Source organism: Phyllobates terribilis, unplaced genomic scaffold (assembly GCF_046119375.1).
Source record: "Phyllobates terribilis strain yellow unplaced genomic scaffold, ASM4611937v1 Scaffold_2__4_contigs__length_985480577, whole genome shotgun sequence".
In the NCBI taxonomy this organism is placed as follows: Eukaryota; Metazoa; Chordata; class Amphibia; order Anura; family Dendrobatidae; genus Phyllobates; species Phyllobates terribilis.
This window is the reverse complement of record NW_027362762.1, coordinates 744350414-744375443: the sequence shown is the minus strand read 5'-3', so window position 1 is coordinate 744375443 and position 25030 is coordinate 744350414. Positions and strand designations below refer to the sequence as shown.

Genomic DNA, 25030 nt, shown 5'->3' with positions numbered 1-25030 from the left:
TAAAACATCATTTTTGTGGAAAAAGTTTGATTTTTTTTTTATTTTCACGGGTCCATGTTATAAACTTCTGTAAAGGACTTGGGGGTTCAGGGTGCTCGCCACACATCTACATAAGTTCCCTGAGGGTTCTAGTTTCCAAAATGGTGTCACGTGTGGGGGGTTTCCACTGTTTAGGCACATCAGGGGCTCTCCAAACACAACATGGCGTCCGCTAATTATTCAAGCAAATTTTACAATCAAAAAGTCAAATGGCGCTCCTTCCCTTCCGAACCCTGCCGTGCGCCCAAACAGTGGTTTTTCCCCACATATGGGGTATCTGCGTGCTCAGGGGAAATTGCTCAACAAATTTTGGGGTCCATTTTTTCCTGTTACCCCTGTGAAAAAAAAATAAAAAATTGGGTTTAAAATAACATTTTTTGGAAAAAAGTTAATTGTTAATTTTTTTCTTCCACATTCCAAAAATTCCTGTGAAGCACCTGAAGGTTTAAAGTTCTTGAATGTGGTTTTGAGCACCTTGAGGGGTCCACTTTTTAGAATGATGTCACTTTTGGGTATTTTCGGTCATAAAGACCCCTCAAAGTGACTTCAAATGTGATGTGGTCCCTAAAAAAAACGGTTTTGTAAATTTTGTTGGAAAAATGAGAAATCGCTGGTCAACTTTTAACCCTTATAGCTCCCTAACAAAAAAAAAATTGGTGTTCCAAAATTGTGCTGATGTAAAGTAGACATGTGGGAAATGTTATTTATTTACTTTTTTTGTGTGACATATCTCTCTGATTTAAGGGCATAAAAATTCAAATTTTGAAAATTGCTAAATTTTCGCCAAATTTCCGTTTTTTTTCACAAATAAACACAAGTGATATCGAAGAAATTTTACCACTATCATGAAGTACAATATGTCACGAAAAAACATTCTCAGAATCGGGGATCCGTTGAAGCGTTCCAGAGTAATTACCTCATAAAGTGACAGTGGTCAGAATTGTAAAAATTGGCCTGGTCATTAACGTGCAAACCACCTTGGGTTGTAAAGGGGTTAACTAGCCTGTTAGTGTTATGGCTTGTTCTGAAATACTTGTTCTTTCTGGTAAAAATCATTTTTGGAATTGGATTTCATTAAAAATGTTGCATCTTTTTTCTTCCATAGCTACTGTGTGGCAGAGTTTTTGGACTGCAGAATGACTTAACTGAGTTAAATTATTATTATTTTTTTTTTTTTTTAAGCTCCTCCTATGCTGATTTATGAGCCCCAAATTTAACTCTATCATGCAAGAGCCTGTTTTCACCTTCCTGACCAGGCCAATATTTACAATTCTGACCAGTGTCGCTTTAAGTGGTAATAACTCTGGAACAATTCAAGGGATCCCACTGATTCCGAGATTTTTTTGCAACACATTGTACTTAATAGTAATGGTAAATTTAGGCCTGTAATTTTTGCGTTTGTAAAAATTTGGTGAAATTTTGCCGAAAATTTCGCAATTTTCAAACTGTTAAACTAGAGAGATATGTCATACAAAATAGTTAATAAATAACAATTTCCCACATGTCTACTTTACATCAGCACAATTTTTGAAACATTATTTTTTTTTGTTAGGAAGTTAAAAGGTTTAAAATTGAATCAGCAATTTCTTATTTTTCCAGCAAAGTTTGCAAAACCATTTTTTAGGGACCACATCACATCTGAAGTGACTTGGGGGTGGGGGAGTCCTATATGACAGAAAATACCCAAAAGTGATACCATTCTAAAAACTGCTCCCCTCAAAGTGCTGAAAACCACATTTGAGAAGTTTTAGTCCTTCAGGTGCTTCACAGGAGTTAAAGCAATGTGGAAGGAAAAAATGAACATTTTACTTTTTTTCAAAAAAAATGTTACTTTTGCCCCAAATTTTGCATTTTCACAAGGGTGGCAAAAGAAAATGGACCCCAAAATTTGTTGTGCAATTTCTCCTGAGTACTTAGATACCCCATATGTGGTGGAAAACTGTTTGGGCGGGGCTCGGAAGGGAAGGAGCGCCATTTGACTTTTGGAATGCAAAATTGTCTGGAATAGATAGTGGACACATGTCACGTTTGCAGAGCCGCTGATGTGCCTAAAGAGTGGAAAGCCCCCACAAGTGACCCCATTTTGGAAACTACACCGCTCAATGAATGCAAATAAATGTGTGGTGAGCACCTTAAACCCGCAGGTGCTTCACAGAATTTTATATAGTTGAGCAGTGAAAATAAAAATGATCACATTTTTTCTACAAAAATGTTGCTTTAGCCCAAAATTATTTATTTTCACAAGTCTAACATGAGATAATACAATAGACAATACTATTTGTTGTGCTATTTCTCCTGAATACACAGATACCCCATGTGGTAGAAAACTACTGTTTGGGCGCATGGCAGGGCTCAGAAGGGACACCATTTTGGCTGAAATAGGTTGCGAATGCAATGTCACATTTGAACAGCTTGGCTGCCAAAACAGCAGAATCTCCCCACAATTGACCCCATTTTGGAAACTACACCGCTCGAGGAATTACTCTAAAGGAGTAGTGAGCTTTTTTAACCCTCAAGCGATTCACAGAATTTTATATTAAGCTGAGTAAATTAAATATTACCATTTTTTCCACTAAAATGTTGCTTTGGCCTCAAGTTTGTCATTTTCAGAAGGGATAATAGGAGCAAATAGACAGTACAATTTGTTATGCTATTTCTCATAAGTTTCTCCAGAGCTTTTCCAGAGTCCTTTGTGCTACCAGTAATGTGGATGCCCCCTATATTTCCATTAACAGATTATGGACTTGAGTGGTGACTTTCTTTTTTTGTGGATTGAGTTTGAGCTTTTGTTAGGAACATTTTACATAACATTTTGGATCACATTTATCTGGCGCTCTACACTGAGCATTTACATCGGGGTCTCCATCTAAATCTCTGAATGATGCGATTCAGATGAAATCCCCTAAGGATCTACTCACTATAATGAGGCAGCAGAGTTACTCTGGTCTCTGTTCAGCGGTGTCCTTCTTTTCAGAGATGCACAAAAACTGTGGTGGACCGTCCTTTTATGCACACCTAAAGACTGACACCACTGCTTGTTTTTTGCGGGAGGAGTTGACATTTTAATTGGTACCATTTTCAGACACATACTTGTTTGGTTCCTTTCTATTCAGATTTTTAGGAGGCAGAGTGAACAAAAACCAGCAATTCAGAACTTGTATTTTTTAGGGGTTTTTTTTATGCCGTTCCGTGTGTGGTAAAATTGATAAGGCAGTGTTATTCTTAGGTTCAGTATGATTACAGCAATACCACATTTATATAATTTTTTTATGTTTTGCACAAAAAACACTATTTTATAGAAAAAAATAATTAGTTTTTGGATTGCTATATTTTGGGATGTATAACTTTATTTCTCCGCTGACAGAGCTGTATGACGGCTTGTCTTTTGCAGCTTAAAATGAGCGATACCATTTTATTTACATTTGTCTTTTATCATGCTTTATTCCACTTTTTGTTCTGTGGTATGATGAAAAAGCTTAGATTTTAGCCATCTTTTTTTTTTACGGTGTTAACTGAAGGGGTTAACTAGTGTGGCAGTTTTATAGGTCCGGTCGGTCTGGATGAGGTGATACCAAATATGTGTACTTTTTTATTTTTGCATAAATATGCATGTTTAACCTTTCACTCTCTCAATCTTCTAAATGCCGAAATCGCTATTGATCGTGGCATCTAGAAGATAACACGGTTTAATTTCATTGGGACCTGAGCCAATCAGGTCCCAGTGATGACTCCTGTACCAGAATCCCAGAGCTTGCAGGACTCTGAGGGTCCGGAGCGCTGCAAGACCGCCGACTGTAGATAAACATCAACGCAGCACAAAGCCCAGCAAGCGACGACCTTTATCTAAAGTTGGCGGTCAGGAATGGGTGAAGGGGTTGTCCACTACTCAGACAATCCCTCTTTTAATAATGCAATCCTCAGTGTAAAGTAGAAATACCCTATTCTCCTCTCCTGTACTGATGCTGAGGCTCGCATGACATTATTATGCCACATGAGCCCAGCAGCTCTTCGGTGGTCACTATTGGACTGCTGTGCTCACACTTTCTTTAAACAAAGCTTGGACATCTGGGGCAGGTGTGGGTGTGAGCACTGCAGCCCATTTGTGACTGCTGATTGACTGCAGGTCTTACGTGACGTAACAATGTCTCTGGATAGTTAAAAGAAAAAAAGGTTTGGCACCGTGTTAGCAAGTTAAAAAAAAAAGATTGCTCTCAGTGAGAAAGACAAAATAATCTTGTAGTTATGCCTTTTAATAGCTAACTAAAATTAAATGTCTGGTTTTTTTTTGTTAGCCATTAAAGGTATCATAACTAAAAGATATTTTAGTTTTTTTCCCCACTGAGAGCAATATCTCTAGACATCGCTAGAATAACTTTGATGCAGATAGGAAGTATAGGGTATTTTACATTAGGGATTGGATCATTTAAAGGGAATCTGTCAGCAGGTTTTTGATACCTCATCTGAGAGCAGCTTGATGTTGGCAAAGAAAAGCTGAATCCAACGATGCATCACCACTTCGTTTACTGGGTGCTGCCGTTCTGACACAATCAGCGTTTTTGGATGTAGCAATGAAGCAGAGCGGAGAAAGCTAACGCCGCCCACACCAGGCTCTCCTGTACAAAGTCCAGAGACAGTGAGGTGCCTATCACAGGAGGGGTCTTGTAGTCCAGGGCTCATGTAACCAGCTAGTCTGTGCTAAAACAATCATTGCAAGTAAACAAAACCAGAGTTTGATGAGAGGCATCCCTGAAATCTGTGTGTTAACCCCTACCTAATACTGTCTTCAGATTACATAGCAAAAACCTGCTGACAGATTCGCTTTAAGTAGGAATTGTCCTAGAAGTGGACAGCCCCTTTAAAAATGCATGGAAAAAAAGCGAAACTGAATTGCCAAATTTTATTTATTTTTTTAGCCCTAAATACATGCTGTTAAGTACAAATATTAACTAAATTGTCCCTGGAGGTGGACCCCCTTTAACACCTTCACCTCCCAATCTGTTTTCACCATCATGACCAGGCCAATTTTTACAATTCTGACTAGTGTCACTTTGAGGTAATGACTCTGGAACGCTTCAACGGACCACTGATTCTGAGATTTTTTTTGTCGTAACATGTTTAACTTCAGGTTAGTGGTAAATTTAGGCTGATATAAATTTCACAAATAAATGCACAAAATTATCGTAATTTTGCGAAAAATAATGAAAATTTCTTAATTTTCAAACTTTTAATCCTTATGCCCTTAAACCAATGAGTTATGCCACACAAAATAGTTAATATTTGCCACATGTCTACTTTACATCAGCATCATTTTGAACAAAATTTTTTTTTGTTAGGAAGTTAGAAGGGTTAAAAGTTGATCAGCAATTTCTCAATTTTCCAACAAAATTTACAAAACCAATTTTTGTAGGGACCACACACATTTAAAGAGACTTTGAGGGCCCTATGTGACAAAAATACATAAGTGACACCATTTTAAAAACTGCTCAAAACCAAATTCGGATATCATATTTTGCGGATTATAAGACACACCCCAAATTTTGGGGTGCAAAATAGGAAAAAAAATGTTGTTTTTTTTTTTTCCAATAAAATAGTACGCTTTATAATCCTTTTCACCTGGGGGCAGTGGTGGTGGAGCGGGGGTCACACATACCGGAGATTGGCGGCGGAGGCAGGAGCCAGGCGATGCTGTGGGCCCCATCCTCAGAAGCCGGTGATGAGTGGACGTTGGTGGCAGTAGCGGGGCAGTGCTGCGGGCACATGCTGTGACCCCTTCCTCAGAAGCTGGCGGTGAGCAGAGGAAAGGTTCCCTATCCCGTACATAGCGCTGTGCTTCGGCAAAATGGCCGCCGGAGCATGCGTCTCCCGAGACCTCGATCTGCGCATGTTCCGGCTGCCATTTTGCTGAAGCACAGCGCTAAGTACCGGATAGAGAACCTTTCCTTTGTTTAGCGCCGACTTCTGAGGATGGAGCCAAAGCATCGCCCCTCCACCACCGTGGCCCGCAGCATCGCCCCACTGCTTCCACCAACCTCTGGGACCCCGATCTGACGCCGCACCCCCCAGGTAAAACCGTAAGTTCGCATTATAAGACTTGCCCCCTTTTTCCTCCCAAATTGGGGGGGGGGGGTGCATCTAATCCGCAAAATACGGTAGTTTATTAACCCTTTCAGTGCTTCACAGGAATTAAAGCAATGTGGAAGGAAAAATGAAAATGGTACTTTTTCCCTCAAAAATGTTGATTTACCCCCAAATTTAGCATTTTCGCAAGGGTAAGAGGAGAAACGAACCATATAATATGTTGTGCAATTTCTCCGGAGTATGCCGATTCCCGATATGTGGTGGAAAACTGTTTGGTTGCAGGGCTTGGAAGGGAAGAAGCGCCATTCGACTTAGAGCGCAAAATTGGTTGGAATCGATAGCTGACACCATGTTGTATTTTCAGAGCCCTTGATGTGCATAAATAGTAGAGACCTCCCCCAACCCAACCCACAAGTGACCCCATTTTGGAAATTTCACCCGTCAAGGAGTTTATCTAGAGGTGTGGTTAGCAGCTGGATCCCACAGGTGCTTCACAGATTTTTTTTGATGTTGAGCCGTGAAATTGAAAGAATACATTTTTCCTGCAAAAAAGTTAGATTTGCCCCAGATTTGTGCAGTTTTTCCTGAGTTCTCAGATACCCCATATGTGGTAGTAAACTACTGTTTGGGCACACATCAGGGCACGGAAGGGAGCGCCAACTGAATTCTGGAGCTCAATTTTGGCTGGACTAGATTGCAGGTGCCATGTAACATTTGAAAAGCCACTGACATGCCAAAACGGCAGAAACCCCCACAAGGGACCCCATTTTGGCAATTACATCCCTCGAGGAATTCATCTAGGGGTGTAGTGAGCATTTTTAACCTTCAGGCCATTCACAGAATTGTTTAACATTAGGCCGAGTAAATGGAAAATTACCATTTTTTCCACTAAAATGTTGCTTTGGCCCCAAGTTTTCAAAAGAGATAAAATAAATGACACCAAATTGTATCATTCATTTTCTCCTTTGGAGTACACAGATACCCCATATGTGGTCAAAAACTACTTTTGAGGCACAGTGCTAAGCTCAGAAGGGAAGAAGCGCCATGTTTGAGTTCAAATTTTGCTTAATTGCTTGAGGGTGTTATGTCACATTGCAGAGCCCCTGAGGTGCCAGAACAGTGGCCATAAGTGACCTCATGTTACAAACTACACCCCCCCAATGAATTCATCTAGGGGTGCATTGAGCATTTTGACACCATGTGCCTCACAGAATTTTATACCGATTGTACGGTGAAGAAAGAATTACGTTTTTACCACAAAACTGTTGTTTTGGCTCCAAATTTTTAATTTTTATAATAGCTAATATGAAAAAATGGACCTCCGTTCAATTTCTTCTGAGTTTCCCAATACCCTACATGTAATCGGGAAATACTTTTCAGGCACAGTGGAAGGCTCAGAACTGGAGGAGCGCAATATTATAGTGCGGATTTTACTGTTATGGTTTGTGGGAGCCATGACCTACTGGGAGAGCCCCTGAGGTGCCAAAATAGCAGACCGTCCGTTAAGTGACCCCATTTTACAAACTACACCTCTCAATGAATTCATCTAGGGGTGATCCTATTGACATCAGGGGTGTCTCAGAATTTTATAGCATTGGATATTGAAGAAGAAAAAATAAAATTTTTACCACACAAATGTTGTCGTAGTCCCAGATTTTACATTTTCACACTGGGAAATGGATAAAAATGGCACCAAAATTTGTCCCTCAATTTCTATTTTACGTGGAAATACCCCAAATGTGGCTGTACAGTACTGCTTAGCTACACAGCAAGACTCAAAAGGGACGGAGCGCTATCTGCTTCCTTGAGTACCGATTTCCTAGAATAGTTTACAAACTCCATATACAGAGCCCCTAGGTGCCAGAAGAGCAGAATCCACCCTCAAGTGACCCCATTTTGGAAATTATACCCCTTTGGACTTTATCTACACGTGTAGTGATGATTTGACTACATGGGTGTTTTCCAGAAACAAGCAGCAGTGGGTGTTACTGAGTGAAAATTTCAAATTCACTATTGTGCCTGTTCGTTGTATTGCCCTGTAAGTTGTAGTGCCTGTGCATTAATCCCAGCTCATGCTTCTGGAGACATGCACCAGTAAATTAGGCGGGCTCTCATCACTACAGAAATGCCAAACATGGACGCTAAATGTGGTTTAGGCACACTGGGGCTTAGAAGGGAGGGGGCATTTAGATTTGGAAGTGCAGAATTTGCTGAATTTCTTTTGGGTGGAGCCATTCGCTTTTCCAGTGCCTTTGTACTACCAGTGACCTAGAAGCCCCCTATATTTCCGTTAACAGATGATGGATCTGAGTGGGGACTTGCTTTTTTTGGGAATGGAGTTGAAGCTTTTATTGGGAACATTTTACTTAACGTTTGGGATCACATTTATCCAGCTCTCTACACTGAGCACTTATATCGGGGTTTTCATCTAAATTTCCTAGTGACGTGATTCAGATGAAATCCTTAAGCGATCCATTCACTATAATGAGACCAGCAGAGTTACTCTGGACTCCGTCTGGCCTCTGTTCAGTGGTATCCTTCATTTCAGAAGTGCACAAAACTGTGGCCGACGGCACTTTTATGCACACCTAAAAAGACTGACACCGCCGGATCATAGGCCAGACGGCGTCCACAGTGCCCCCATCTGCCTCTATTGTAGGGAATCTTCCATCGGGAGTTACATCTGCATAACGTATTTCAGAGATTTACACGGAAACCCCGGTATAAGCGCTCAGTGCAGAGCGCAGGATAAATGTGTGCCGAGCCTTACTGCGATCTTTGGAAGGCTGAATGAACAAATCAGCAGGTGAAGAATTAGTTTTATTTATTTTTTATACCGTTCCTCGTGCGGTTTAAGTGATTAGACGACTTTATTCTTCAGGTCGGCACGATTATCGCAATACAAGATTTATATAGTTTTTTGTGTGTTTGGCTGCTGTCACACATTAAAAGACACTTGTTTTTCAAAAAAAAAGTTTTTGCATTTCCATATTTGAGAGCTGTAATTTTTCTATATTTTTGCTGGAAGTCATGTGAGGGCTTATTTTTTTGCGAACAAGTTGATGTTTTTATTGGTACCATTTTCGGAACATTTGTTGATCGCTTTCTATTTTGATTTTTGGCAGGCAGAATGAACAAAAACCAGCAATTCAGTAATTTTTTTTTTTTATGCCGCTCACCGTGTGGTAAAAGTGAAAAGGCAGCTTTATTCTTCGGGTCAGTACAATTACAGCAATATAACATTTATATAATTTTTTTATGTTTAGCCCCATTTACACAATAAAAAATATTTTATAGAAAAAAAAATTATTTTTGCATTGCTGTATGGCAGCTCGTTTTTTGCGGGACATGTAGTTTTCAGCAATATCAATTTTACTTACTTTGGTCTTTTTGATCGCATTTTATTCCACTTTTTGGTGACCATTATCCCAAAGTTCACTGCAGTGAAAACAATGGAGAGTCCACCAACATTTTGTGAAAGCCCGGGGCTTGCCGCAGCCTTGCACCTCTGAATACCCCTTCCTCTCAGTCTGGGGCCCTTCAGCATCGCCCCACTTCTGTCACCGCCAGCTTCCTGCAGCAGCAACCCTGCCTCCTGTGACCCCGCTCCACCGCAGTCACCCCACCCCCGATAAGCTACCGTAAAATCGGACTATAAGATGCACCACCATTTTATTAAAAAATTTTTTTTCCTATTTTCCTCAAAATATGGGGTGCGTCTTAGTCCCCAAAATACTGTAACTTTTATCACTGTGCAGTGCAGTTGCATTGCAGTTCGTTATACCAGCGATCAATGCATTCTACCTTTCAGTCCTGCATTGATATCAGCCTCTTAGACCGTGGCAACCTTGGGTTGCCATGACGACGACCGGGCTCTCACAATGACGTCACCGCGGTGCCGAACGCACGTGTGAGGGAGACCCCTCCCTCTCCCAGCCTCCTAAATGTTGTGAAACCGCTCGGATTGGATCGAACACCACACCTGCCTGAGAAAGCAGTGTCTCGGCAATCATGTAACCCTAGCTTCTGGCAGGGATCGCGCGGGCGCAGCTCATGTGAAAGGTCAGGGACCCCTGCTATGTCATGAGTAGGTCAAAGCTTGGTTAAGTATATTTTTACACTGGATGGCTTATTTGATTGTGCAGAATGTATGTTATAAATGTATAAACAAGAATATTCGCTATTAAGTTCAGCGAAGTTGAATTCTCTGTGGTGTATAGGGGCGACATACTTGAAGTAGGGGAGAAGGTTAAAACTTCTTCACTTGCAGGTTCTAACACGCAGCATTAGATCGTCCGCAGCCTGATATGGTCTTCACTCCTCCAGTACAGGCAGTGACCCCAGGAGATGATACAGACATTATCACACATCCTCACTAGTGATGAGCGAACGTGCTCGTTCAACTCTTTAACCGAGCATGCTCGGGTGCTTCCCGAGTATTTTTTGCGTTCTCATATATTATGCGTCTACATGATTTACAGCTGTTAGACAGCCTCAACACATGTGAGGATTCCCTAACAAACAGGCAATCCCCCCTGCATGTGTTGAGACTGTCTAACAGCCGTAAATCATGCAGACGCAGAGACAAGAACATAATATACCAGCACGCTGAAGATACTCGGTAAGCACCTGAACGTTCTCGGCGAAAGGGTTAAACTAGCACGCTCGCTCATCACTAATCCTCACCAATCACAGAGGGTTTGTGTTCTGTGATTGTCACATGTAGGCCTCATTCAGATGTGAGTGATTTTTCTGGTACGCAGAAATAAAAAAGAGTATACAGACATGACAGTATAGGATTGCAGCTGATCCTTTGATGTAAAACATTTCCCTGCCATGATGTACCTCAGAGTGAATCGGTTTGATTAAAATATATTTTGTTCGTGGGAACACCCCTTCAATGTTTTGCCTTTATAACCAATCAGGAAATTTGTGAATACCGATTTTATCTGGTACATGCATGGCAGATGAATCTCACCTCTGTGTTATGGCGATGTTGCTAGTGATGGTGGTGTTGTGGTGATTTTGTAAAGTGCACCTGTGAGCAAGTATCTGCTTCACACTACTGGACATTTTACATCCTGGAGGTGTGAAACATCTAAGGCTCTACTGTGCGTCCGTCCACCTCTTGGCCAAAAACTGTTCAAGAAAATGTATTAAAGCGCTCAGAAGTGTCAGTTTTTCCTTTTTTTTTTTTTTTTTTTAAATAAAATTCAAGCTAAAACTTAAAATAATTATTCATGCATTATAGCCACAATGCAGTACTGTGGATTAGTGGGGGTCCTTGTCCTGAGACCACTACGTATTGCTTGTGGTCCAGCTCATGCACAGAGTCTGTACACCATGCTCGTCTGTGTATATGTATGTACAAGTGCTTCTGACTAAATTAGAAGGTCATCAAAAAGTTAATATAATTCAGTTCTTCAATGCTAAAAGTGAAACTCATATATTATATAGTCATTACAAACAGAGTGATGTGTTTCAAGTGTTTATTTCTGTTAATGTTGATGATTATGGCTTATAACCGATGAAAACACAAAAGTCATTATCTCAGTAAATTAGAATAATAAATAAAAAACACCTGCAAAGGCTTCCTAAGCATTTAAAAAGGTCCCTTAGTCTGTTTCAGTAGGCTCCACAATCATGAGGAAGACTGCTGACTTGACAGATGTCCAGAAGGCAGTCATTGACACACTCCACAAGGAGGGTAAGCCATAAAAGGCCATTGCTAAAGTAGCTGGCTGTTCAGAGTGCTGTATCCAAGCATATTAATGGAAAGTTGAGTGGAAGGAAAAAGTGTGATAGAAAAAGGTGCACAAGCAATTGGGATAACCGCAGCCTTGAAAGGATGGTTAAGAAAAGGCCATTCAAAAATTTGGGGGAGATTCACAAGAGTGGACTGCTGCTGGAGTCATTGCTTCAAGAGCCACCACACAGACGTATCCAGGACATGGGCTACAAGTGTCGCATTCCTTGTGTCAAGCCATTCATGACCAACAGACAACGCCAGAAGCGTCTTACCTGGGCCAATGAGAAAAAGACCTGGACTGTTGCTCAGTGGTCCAAGGTGTTGTTTTCAGATGAAAGTAAATGTGCATTTCATTAGGAAATCAAGGTCCCAGAGTCTGGAGGAAGAGTGGAGAGGACACAATCCAAGCTGCTTGAGGTCTAGTGTGAAGTTTCCACAATCAGTGATGGTTTGGGGGGCCATGTCATCTGCTGGTGTAGGTCCACTGTGTTTTATCAAGACCAAAGTCAGCACAGCCGTCTACCAGGAAATTTTAGAGCACTTCATGCTTCCCTCTGCCCACAAGCATTTTGGAGATGGAATTTCATTCTCCAGCAGGACTTGGCACCTGTCCACACTGCCAAAAGTACCGATACCTGGTTTACAAACAACAGTATCACTGTGCTTGATTGGCCAGGAAACTCACCTGTCCTTAACCCCATAGAGAATCTATGGGGTATTGTCAAGAGGAAGATGAGAGACACCAGACCCAACAATGCAGATGAGCTGAAGGCTGCTATCAAAGCTACCTGTGCTCCCATAACACCTCAGCAGTGCCACAGGCTGATCGCCTCCATGCCACGCCGCATTGATGCAGTAATTGATGTAAAAGGAGCCCCGACCAAGTATTCAGTGCATTTACTGAACATACATTTCAGTAGGCCAACATTTCAGATTTTTAAAACATTTTTTTCAATCTGTTGTTATAAAGTATTCTAATTTACTGAGATAATAACTTTTGTGTTTTCATTGGCTGTAAGCCATAATCATCAACATTAACAGAAATAAACACTTGAGATAGATCACTCTGTTTGTAATGACTCTATATAATGAGTTTCACTTTTTGTATTGAAGAACTGAAACAAATTAACTTTTTGATATTGTAATTTAATGAGAAGCTCCACTATATATAAAATTTATGATGTGTGTTTTAAATGTGTGCATCTTACAGTAGTGAGGTTGATTTTGGCTTCTACTTTCAGCATTTTAAGGGTCTTTTTTTTTTTTTCCCCTCTGTGTAAAACCTGACATGTACAGTGCCACCTGGTGGCCTTAATCTGCCAGCAGTTTACACAGCCTATATTTATTTCCGTGGCGTAAACTGTATTTTGACTGTAACATTTATTGCTGCTGGTAATGCTCCTTCCCATTCATGATTCTGCTGAAAATAGTTTATGGTCATTCAGAGAATGTGGCTTTAAGATACATGGAAATGAGCTGTGAGTAGTTTTTCAGTCTTAATCTTGTGATGATTTTGACAATCGGTATAATGTAGGTTGTTCTGCCAAGAATGACAATATACGGTAGGCAGATATTTACGCCATTGACAGTCTGAATGCATTATGAACGCAGTTCAATCCGTTTTTGCAAATAGTTTTTCTTTCCCCATGTAGAACTATACAGAGTATGTCCTCTCCCTCAACAAGAAGTGATTGCCGGGTGTCTAAGGCCTTCCTTATAGCCCCATTAATGGGCGCTGTCCATCTGTATTCAAGTCAGTTTTGTGCTCATTTAATGGCTCGTTCACGCACACTGCAAGTTGTCAGCAGCACAAGCCCGTGACATTTATGTGGGTCTGTGCTGCTGAGAGCATTTTGTTTTTTTTGTCGCCATTAATGATATGATTGGCTGGTGAATGATAGGGTTTCCTGTTCGTTAGCTCATCAGTGGCAGATACAGGCCGATGGTTGGATATGAGCGTTATTTTATAAATGCTCTCCGATTATCAGCTCATGTAAACCACACTTTACTGTCCTGCTGTGCCAACTATGTTTAGTTACAGAAGCCTTTTTAAATTGAGAATCATTAAAAAGAAAAAAACATTTGATTTATAGGTGCAAGTTGTGTTATGTGGCAAAAAAGGCAAAGTTACGCCAAACTACTGAACATGTTGATTAGTTTTAAGTCCTCACTATAAGGGGGTTTTTGCCTCCGTTTTGGGCAAATGACAGGAGGAAATTGCATCATAGCCTGTATGTGTTGATGACTTCATGAAAACATTGTCCAAAACTGGTGACTAGAACTAGTGATAACATTTTACAGAATGATATAAAATCCTGTTGAACTAACAATTCTTAGATACTTGGTGGGTTTATTTGATACAGATGCTAATGAGCCATATTTTAATAGTTGATAAAGGGAATCTGTCAGTAGGATCAACCCTCCTAAGACATCTATATGGGCATGTAGATCATAGGAAGTGGAATAATAATTTATCTTGATACCTGCGATCTGATGTCTTTTTCCAGAGAAATCCCTGTTTTTCTTATATGTAAATGAGCTGTTTCCAGGATATGGGGAGGACACTGATCTGCAGGAGACTCTTCCTCCAGAGATTGTTATACATGAAGGGCAGTTCCCAGTGTGATGGCCGCTCTCTGCTCTCCTGATCTCACTGCAGAGCTGTGTGTGATTATACCTGACACATCTGCAGGTTCCTCTCAGCCTCCATCTCACAGGCAGACAGGGTTGTAATATTGTTGCAATACAGCAGAGCTGCGAAGTGTGTTTGTACAAAGTCAAAGTTCAGTTCTTCTGTCGTGTGTTAGTTTCATGTCTCACTAGTAACACCCCATGTGAGGGTGCTTCATGTTGGATTTTAACATAACTATTTCTTTTGTTCTCTTGAGAAATAAGCTGCTGACAGAAGTGCATGGCAGCATAACACAAGATTCAGAAAAGTATTAGAAGTGGATCTAATGTTGAAGGTGTCTTAATCCTATTCCATCGGGTGCATTTTACTTGCAGGTTTAGGTACTGCCCCTTGATATTGGCAGAGATGTGGCCACGCATGCCCACCATCCATCTCCTCGTTAAAAGAAAATATCCGGCCCATCTAGTTTTGATATTGGAGTGTCTCCTGAACGTTGTGACCTGACTTTTTACCATAATAGGAAACCCTAACTTTGATTACTAACCATGGTCTTATTCTGTTCTGTTTGTCTGGATACTTTGTGTGCACATGAATGCTTGTTCAAGTATAGTCTTTTACTGATTTACTACTACAACTGGAAAGGTTTTGTATCTGTGTTTTTTTTTTTTTTTCTAGGATTCTGCATTATTGTGCAACTGCAATTTCTGACCTTTAACTTTAGGATATACCGATAATGTGTGATTAATGGGTGTATGACCACTGAAACCATGATTTCCACTCTTGTCTGAAGAACGGTTAATGGACGCATTAAAGGGAATCTGTCACCAGGTTTTTACCATTTAATCCGAGTGCAGTATGATGTGGGTGCAGGGACCCTGATTCCAGCTATGCCACTTGGCTGCTTGCTGTAGTTCTGATAAAATTACTATTTTATCAGCAGGATATTCACTAGATGGCTAGTAAACCAGCTGCCATGTAGTCCTCCATATTCAGAAGCTCTGTATAACCCCACCCTCACCACTATTTGGCAGGTTTCTGCCTATGCACAGTGCACATAGAAAGCTGCCAATCAGAGTTGTGGTCAGGGTTATGAAGAGCTCAGCATTCAGAGAACTGGTAGATCTGCAACAGATAAAACCAGTGATTTTATCAAAACTGCAGCAAGCAGCCCAGTAAGTGATACAAAGCTGGGATCAGAATCGTCTCTACATCATGCTGCTTTCAGATAAAGTACCAAAAACCTTGGGACATAATGTGCCTTCATGTCTGTCTGACAGGTATTTTTTTTTTGTAGATTTAGCAAATAATCATTGTTTTATTGCTATTTTCCTAAACAGTAAGAAATGTATAGTTATAGTCTTGTTTAAAGTGTAGTATTAAATAATGTAATGTTTGCATGTAGGAGTACAGTGCCTGTGAACACCCTGAGTTTAAGGGCAGAATCCTTACCCAATGTCTAAAAGAGGTTATGAACCTGACCCAACTCAGATCTGCTCAAATACTGTTTTCTTGCATTGATTTTCTTTTTCTATACCATTAGGAATCTGGGGAAAAATGGTTTATCAAACAGTAGCATTTTACTGGACAAGTGCCCACCTCCCAGGCCGCCTCCACCGCCCTATCCTCCCTTACCAACAGATAAATTAAATCCTCCAACACCAAGCATCTATGTGAGTATGTCTGCAGCGGGCTAGATCTTCACTACTTGTACTACATATAAACCCTCTAGTAGTGTGATGATTACATGACCTTTCCAGTACAACGTGCAGGATTATTATGCAGTGGGTAAATTCTTATTTCTCGTTTTCAGCTGGAGAATAAGAGAGATGCTTTCTTTCCACCTCTTCATCAGTTCTGCACGAATCCGAACAATCCTGTTACTGTTATCCGTGGCCTTGCTGGAGCACTTAAGTTAGGTACTGCATCATGTGATCTCCTGTGAATGTTTGTTGTTTTCCATGTGTCCATATTGTTTCTTTCTAAACTTAAACTTTATATATAATAAAACATACCAAAGTGTTCCTCCATTTGCAGTGAAAAACATCTGTCTTTTTTGCCTGCACTGTCTGTATGAAGCTGCCTAATCATTTGTCAATATGTCAAGAGGTGGGACCTCCACAAAGACTAGGAATACAAGTCTGCACCATTGGTGTAACACTACATGCACTTCCACATTTTTCTGCACTTCGGTGTTCTCGACCATGCAACTGGGCAGGGAACTGCAGCATGACCACGTTTACATGAATGCGGCCACACTGGGTCCTGTTTTGTGGATTTTAAGCACATAGATGGATACTATTAACACCTTTTACCATATTTGTTTTTCAGCTACTATAAACAGGTGGTACACCTCCTCACACTGTTTCTTCTTCAGACCTAGGTCTGTTTTCTACTAAAACTCTGGTAGAAGCAAATACTGAACACCTAGTTGAAGTGCGGACACAGTTGTTACAGCCGTCTGATGAGAACTGGGATCCAACTGGAGCAAAGAAAATCTGGCGCTGTGAGAGTAGTCGATCACATACTACCATTGCAAAATATGCACAGTACCAGGCTGCTTCATTCCAGGAATCACTAAGGGTTAGTAACGTATATGGTTACATCTATCTTTTACATAACCTGGCACAACATGGAACGGCATACAGATTGTTCTGTGGGGGAGCAGATATGGTTATAAGATTTAATTTTACTGAAGGATTATAATCCTTTATACTTGTGTATTGTAACATTTGCTTTGAGGTTTTTTTTTGTGGTTTTGGTTTATTCTTTGTTGCACCCTGATGAATGCCAAGGCCAGATCTTGACCCTTAAATGCTACTGTCAATGATTGACTTTGGCATTTAAGGGGTTAGCAGCAGCGATTGGCTGCAGAGCCGATTGTTGCCGTTAAAAGCAGATGCCGGTTATGTAATTCAGCTGTCATCTGCCCTATGGTTAGCGGGCTTCGGAGCCCTCTCTACACACCCGGACTCCATGACGTATATATCTGTCTGGAAGTGTTAATGGAGTTCTCTGTAACAGTAGTCAATTTAGAAATGCTTGTTTTTCACTGAGCTCTTACAGGGAACCTGTCAGGCGATTTATGTTGCCCAAACTATCGGCTGCATGAATCTCACAATTGAAGCCAGGTATATTGCTCTCTGCACGCTCTGGCTTTTCAATTAAAATATACTTTGGACATCCGGCTCTTCGTGGTTCCGCAGCTGGTATTGACAGATATCTCTTGTGTGTGCATATACAGAGAGACCTGTCAATCACCTGCAGCGACTCTGGGAAATGCTGATGGATTCCTTTTAAAATCTATAATTTTATACTATGTATTGGAAGCATACAAAAAGCTACTTTATTGTTTCTGCATTTTTCTTAAAGTGGTAGTCTCAAGTTTGGAAGTTATCACCATCACTGTGGTCCAACCTCTGGGACCCCCATCAATTCTGAGAAATGGGCCTGTGTGACCAAGTGAATGGAGCATTGGTTGATTGTGTGCTTCCACTCCATTCTTAAAAGTCAGTCCGATTGCTTCCGCTCCATTCATGCTCTACAAAGTCACCGTTCATGGGATCGTTCGGGGTCCCCAACTTCCAAAATTGAGAATACCTCTTTTAAGCTCTTATCCTTTTATCTGTTTTAGGAGGAAAATGAGAAGAAAATCCACCACAAGGACCACTCGGATAGTGAATCTACATCTTCAGATAAGTAAGTAATATTTTATTTTCTGTTGGCTCTTTCGAATTATTTTTAGGTTTACTTATGCAAAACTTACACAGAAAGAAAAACCTTTCAGGTGCACGGCTATAATGTAAGCATGTACGAGTATGGCTGAATCCTGCTCTTGTAGTGTTTTAACCTATCATTTTCCGGTAAAATGCTGAATATTCAATAGAAAATGTTCTGCTGACCATCAATGTTGTAATATGGCAGTACCACCTGATGTGTATCACCCTTATTAATAATGTTTCATACATTAGCGGTATTGGTATATAAACATTTGTGATGTATTTTTTTTCCCTTCCTTTTGTAGTTGTGGTCGGAAAAGGAAAGGACCATTTAAGACAATTAAGTTTGGGACCAACATTGACTTATCTGATGAAAAAAAGTAAGAATATACATTTTTTAAAATAAGTACTTGCAACTTTGTTTCTTTGCAGATTGTTATTGAGTTTATGCAGCCAGTGTGACCGTTTTTAGGTTTGGGCTTATTCATGCGACCGTACAGCTGCTGTATTTTCTTGTCCATTTGATAGCCAATCCTGGCCTCTCTGTGATCTCCTAACTCAATCTAGCACCATTGTAGCGTATATGATGTCGTTAGTTGGGCCAAGTCTTGTGTAATTCGGACCTTAAAATGCCTGTCATACAATAATGTGAAACTCCCCTTATACCGTCAGTTTTTTGTAGCTTTTTTTTTTTAATTGTGAAACTGCCTGGAGAAAGCCATAGCTAGAGCATACTGCATTTAAAAGAAAGACATGGGTCAAAAGATGTCCACCAAAACTTTATTGGAAAAAAGAGACAGAAAAAAAAAAAAACTCCCTTTTGACTTACAGATAACATGGTGGCAGCATTTTTTGCCCCCATAAAAGCGACTTTTAAAAAAAAAAAAGATGCGTTTATGAGTAAAATATTAAATTTAAAATGTATTATTTTTTTTTTTTTTTATTAAAGGTGGAGATTACAGCTTCATGAATTGACCAAACTTCCAGCATTTGCACGTGTTGTGTCGGCTGGAAATCTCTTAAGTCATGTTGGTCATACCATTCTAGGAATGAATACTGTTCAGTTGTACATGAAGGTTCCAGGGAGCAGAACTCCAGGTTGGTATTTTAAGTTCTCCAGATGAATAATATTACCTGTTTCTCATATTTAAAGTCCTGTTCACATCACATGTTTTAACTCCATTGAAAATAAATGCTGTGAAAGCCTTCTTTACTGGATTCTCATTCTAAGCATAGGGCAAAAGCACAATGTGAGTGGAACTTTACTTGACTGCATTTTTGTAAATAACTCCTTCAAGGGGTTTTCCCACTAACAAAGTTAATTTTAAAGGGAATCTGTCACCCCCCTGGGAGATATCAGACCTCTACTATGGACATACTGGTTATAGAAAAGTAAATCTATACTTACCTGTATGGCCCATAGTAGAGGTTTGATTGCAGAGAAGTGTGTTTTTATCACCTCTGTTTTCCACAGGCTTGGCGTCCCCCGTATGCCAAGAAAACCCTGCCTAACTTTTTATTATTCCCCAAAATCCCCGCCTATATGCTTAGTTACCATATTCCCCCTCTCCTGCACGTCACTGTGCTCCCTGATGTTGACGTTTAAAGTTGATTTTAATCAATGCATCTTGGAATAATGATTTCTACAAATGGAAGTGTTTAAAAAAAATGTTCCCGTGCTGTGATAATCTTAGAAATGTGCCCCTGCTGTGTACTGCGTAATGGCTCTGCTGGACCGTGCAGGAACATAGTCTGATCATATCACATCTCCTGGCCGGGGGTGGGGAAGCAAAAGAGTATACACATAGCACAGAATGGGATCACAGCTAATTCTTTTTGTGAGATAAAGCATTTCCCTGCCTATTTTTTTAAAAAAAAAGGATTTACTTCAAAGCAGGGCTGTGGAGTCGGTAAGCCAAACCTCCCACTCCTCAGTTTTCATGACACCAACTCCACGACTCCGATTCCCTCATTCATGGCTCACGTGTAAGTGATAAATTTACTGTAGCACAGATTCATCTCAGCTAAAAGTCTAGACCCTTAGATCAGGACTAGGACAGACATTTATAGGACATTTCATAACTTTCCCAAATTATTATGAAAAAATATTCCCCACAAACTGCATTGAACTACTGTACCCAATTTATTATATTTTAGTAGTCGGAGTTGGTCCATTTTATACCGACTCCAAAAAATGGTCCCCGACTCCAACTCCACAGCCCTGCCTCAAAGAAAGAATTTTGTGATCCCCTGCTGTAATGTCTGTATACTCTTTCCCCCCCTGCCCAGGAGATGTGGTATGATCAGACCGTGTTCCTGTACGGTCACGCAGCCATTACACAGTACACAGCAGGGGCACATTTATAACATCATCTCAGCACAGGTAAAAAAAAAAATTAAACACATCCAATTGTGGAATTTATTATTATTCCAAGATCTATTGATTAAAATGAACTTTGTTCATGGCAGGGCTGTGGAGTTGGTAAGCTAAACCTTCTCCTAAATTTCCCTGACTTCCGACTCACTACTGAGCATGTACATTTAGTACAGATTTATGTCAACTAAAAGCCCAAGTCCTTAGACCAGGAATAGAACTGGCATTTATGGGACATTTCATAACTTTCCCAAATTTTTATAAAAACAATTACAGCACATACTACATTAAACTACTGAACCCAATTTATTATATGTTTTAGGAGTCTGAGTCGGTCCATTTTTTTTCCGACTCCACATCCCTGGTTCATGGGACAACACCTGCAATTACCAGGCTTGGATAAGCTGTAAAGGCGTTTCTCAAAAGTATTTTTTTTTTTAAGCCGTGGGTTATTAAATATAATTAACTATTTTTGATAAATTTTTTACTATACATATTTTACACCAAATGAGCTAGTGAATGTACTTTCCAGGTGGTTATAGTCATGTAAAACCATAAAATTTTTTTTTTTTTGCTTTTAGTTTTGTTTTATGTACTTTTTAAAAAAATCATAATTTGCTCCCCAAGAGATAATCACAGGTCTCTAAAATCATTTTTTTTTTTTAAATTTTACTTGATTGATCCTTTTTTTCACTGTAACTGGGGCATACATAAGAATTTCAGTTTCAGGAGAAAACAGCCCACCACAGGCTCACAAGTCACTGACGGAGCTGATCTGGGTCTGCTAGGACTCAGCAGCTCTTCTATGCCAGTGGAGACCCAGCGATCAAATTTGATCGCCAGGTCCTACAGAAGCATCAGTACTGCCAATACTTCTGTACACTACATAGCTGTCTTTAACTGTCAAAATAGAAGACACAAGCGGTAATAAACTGCTTGTCTTCTCCCCAGGGTCCTTGGCTGTGTCTGACAGCTGGAGACACAACCTGCTCCTGCTAGATTGCAGAAGATTTAACCCACTGCCATGAATTTACAAGAGCGCAGGTTAAATCCCTTAGGCTGCGTGCCCACGATGCGTTTTTCATGCGTTTCCGCAGCGGAAACGCATCAAAAACGCTTGGTAATCCGCACCCCATGGTCCCCAATGGCATTCCGCAATGTCAATGCACATGCTGCGGATTTTTCCGCAGCGTTTCTGCAGCGCTCATAAATCCGCAGCATGTTCATTAATTTTGCGGAAGCGCAGCGGAATTGCCGCCATTGACTTGCATTGAGACGCATAGAATCCGTGTCTGTACATTTGTACACGCGGATTATATACGTTTAAGTGTGCGTATGGTACCCAGTTCTGGAGGAGAGAAGACTCTCATCCAGACCTGGGTACCATTGTACCTGTAAAAAAAAGAATAAAATAATAAATAAAGTTTATACTCACCTGTCCGGCGGCCCCAGCAGCGCTTCTCCTTCCAGGACATGAGATGACGTCGTGGTCATGTGACTGCAGGCTGTCTCGCGAGATGCCGGCAACCAGGAAGAAGCCAGGACGAGCGCGACAGCACACGCGGCGGGGGATCGGAGGTAAGTATAGCTTTATTTTTTTATTTTTACGGTCACACTATATAAATCCATGCCGTTTGCATGGATTTATATAGTGTGACCTAGTTGTCAAGCACTTTCCAAGTGATGCTAATCGCCTGGAAAGCGCTTGTCAAGCTGCATGCGGAAACGCATGTGAATCCGCATGTATTCCGCAGGAAAAACGCATGTACAATCTGCATGCGGTTTTTCTGACAGGGAGATACAGAAATGCTGCAGAAATTTTCTGCTTCATTTCTGCATCGTTGGCACATAGCCTTAAAGTTGCATTCTGGTGATTTTAGTATTTATATTCATCCTGTAACCAGTTCTCTAATATGTATAATTCTTCAAGCCTTATTTAGTTCCTTTCTATCTGAAAATTCATAGATTCTTTCTCTTGGTTTTGGTTATGTGATGTCTTGTTGAAGGTGAGTTTTCTAGCACCTTTCAATTGGTGTTGGTGCTGTGTAGCAGCGATTTTTGTGGGGCGGTGTGCCTGTGGGGCGCTGTGGCCTGGAGTCCGGGGTCGCCCTCCCCGCTGAAGCATTCACTGTCGCGGTGGTTGGTGCATGGCACCACACCTTTACTGCTTTAAAAAGTTAGTAAAGTGGTTCGCTGTGACGTGGCAGTGGGCTTCATACAGTCTGACTAGACTGTTAAGTGAAGAACCTCATGTTCAGTTTTGTAAACTTTTGCCTAGTGGAATTAGATCAATGTATGATTTTTGAATGTGCGGCTCATGTCTTTTTCTACAGCATTGGCCATTTATATAGTGATTACCTTCCTAGGTATTTATTTATAATTACATTTCCTTTAGGTTTTTTTTCTATTCCTGGAGAATCACTTTAACCATTTCTCTCTTGTTTTGATGCTGCCTATTGTAGCACCAATATTGTGTCTAGTAATGGCTTATGTATGATTCTTTGATTCTAGGTCATCAAGAAAACAACAATTTTTGTTCAGTGAATATAAATATTGGGCCTGGAGACTGTGAATGGTTTGTTGTCCCGGAGTCATACTGGTGTGTAATGAATGAGTTTTGTGAAAAGTAAGTAAAAAAAGGCAAATACTATGTAAAGGCACTAACATAATATATTGAAATGCTAGTATTAATATAATAAATACTCTAAAATGCACTGCTAAAGGCAAAACTGAATAGTTTGGATCAAGATTCGACCCTTTATTGGTTGCCATTTAGAGTGGATGCAGAACTTGGATTAAGGTGGTGGGGTGGGAGGGTCACATTCAGGATTTTTTTCTAATTGGATTGAATGGATCTTCCTATTACCAGTAAGGCATGAGCAGTAGTTGACATTGTAACATTGTAACAGATTTATATTAACTTCTGTTCATGCATAAATGATTTGTCTGAAATGCAAATTTCTAGATAGTTATAACATGGTATAGTATAGCAATAGGTCCAATACTGTACAGCTTTATAGATGTGATCTGCTGTGACCATTAGTCTTTCAGTGCTCTACCCACAGATCCCAATTTATATTGAGCTTTCAAAGTAGTCTTTTCATCCTGAAGAAATATACGTTTGTCTCTCCTTTGCAGAAATAATATAAATTTCCTACTTGGATCATGGTGGCCAAATCTTGAGGACTTGTATGAAGCAAATGTTCCAGTATACAGGTTCATTCAAAGACCTGGGGATTTGGTTTGGATAAACGCTGGCACAGTCCATTGGGTTCAGGCGATTGGTTGGTGTAACAACATTGCATGGAATGTTGGGCCTCTAACAGGTATACGGGCAGGGCGTTTGCCATTTAACAATGGGGATATATATGACTTTACAAGAATACATTTTCAAGTGCAGATACGTTGAAAAGTCTTTTTTTTCTTAATTTTACTGCTTTTTCAGCTTACCAGTATAAACTTGCTGTGGAGCGGTACGAATGGAACAAACTACAGTGCGTGAAATCAATAGTACCAATGGTTCATCTCTCCTGGAACATGGCAAAGAACATCAAAGTATCAGATCCAAAGCTCTTTGAGATGATAAAGTAAGTTGTTCTTGTATACTGTAAAGTCTATTTTTTTTCATAGTCCTGCAACTATATCTTTTAATATCTTCCTTGATTTTAAATGGTGTGTACAACCACATTTTCCCAGTTAGATTTAGAACGCAAAATAATGGAAAAATACAAATCTGATTATATTCTTCCATTTCCACAAAACCAAAGAAATGAGCTGCAGCATAAGTTGGTATACGTGCATTTTGTAAGAGCACATTCACACTGTGACCATTTCAGAGAGAAAACCCAAGGAAAAAACAAAACAAAATGACCAATGTAGTCTGTAGTAAGTAAATAGTAATGGTGCATGTAAATAACATCAGGTATTTGGATAACACTATTTTGATCAAAAAAGCACACAAGCCATACCACCACGACAAGGTGTACCCGATCGGCACGGTCCTATCCTGACTCTAGCATTAAAACACAAGACAAAGTTTTAATACTAGAGACCGGAGAGGACCATCCCAATTGGGTAAACCTTGTCGCGGTGGGATGGCTTTTATGCTTTATTGATCAAAATAGTGTTATCCAAATACTCTGTTATTTACTTGCACTATTACTTTTTACTTACTACAGGGTTTATGCTCCGTTTTTTCTCCTTGTGTTTTATCTGAAATGGCCACAGTGTGACCATGCTCTTACACAATGCACCGATACCAACTTATGCTCTGGCTCATTTCTTTGGTTTTGCTGTACTTTCTTGTCCTTTGTACAAACAGGAACTTAGCCCCGCTTTTAAGCTAGGCATTTTATGTATAGAGCTTCCTGTGGACAGCGGTCTGAACAGTCGGGCTTAGGTTCTGCTTTGCCCTTTATCTATATTGAGATCGGTTGACACAA

The 25030-nt window shown here is 40.2% G+C and overlaps 1 protein-coding gene across 4 annotated transcripts in view; it reads left to right on the top strand.

Annotated features, from left to right (window-relative positions):
* Nucleotides 1–25030, top strand: part of KDM6A (lysine demethylase 6A) — a 153275-nt gene that overhangs the window by 109712 nt on the left and 18533 nt on the right. For all 4 annotated transcript variants that reach the window (XM_073667237.1, XM_073667238.1, XM_073667239.1 and 1 more), the window contains 9 exons: nt 16039–16168; nt 16309–16414; nt 16873–17078; nt 18130–18194; nt 18520–18594; nt 19164–19312; nt 23100–23214; nt 23727–23914; nt 24034–24175. In XM_073667237.1, the coding sequence (XP_073523338.1) occupies nt 16039–16168; nt 16309–16414; nt 16873–17078; nt 18130–18194; nt 18520–18594; nt 19164–19312; nt 23100–23214; nt 23727–23914; nt 24034–24175 (1176 nt within the window). The remainder of the gene's footprint in view (nt 1–16038; nt 16169–16308; nt 16415–16872; nt 17079–18129; nt 18195–18519; nt 18595–19163; nt 19313–23099; nt 23215–23726; nt 23915–24033; nt 24176–25030) is intronic.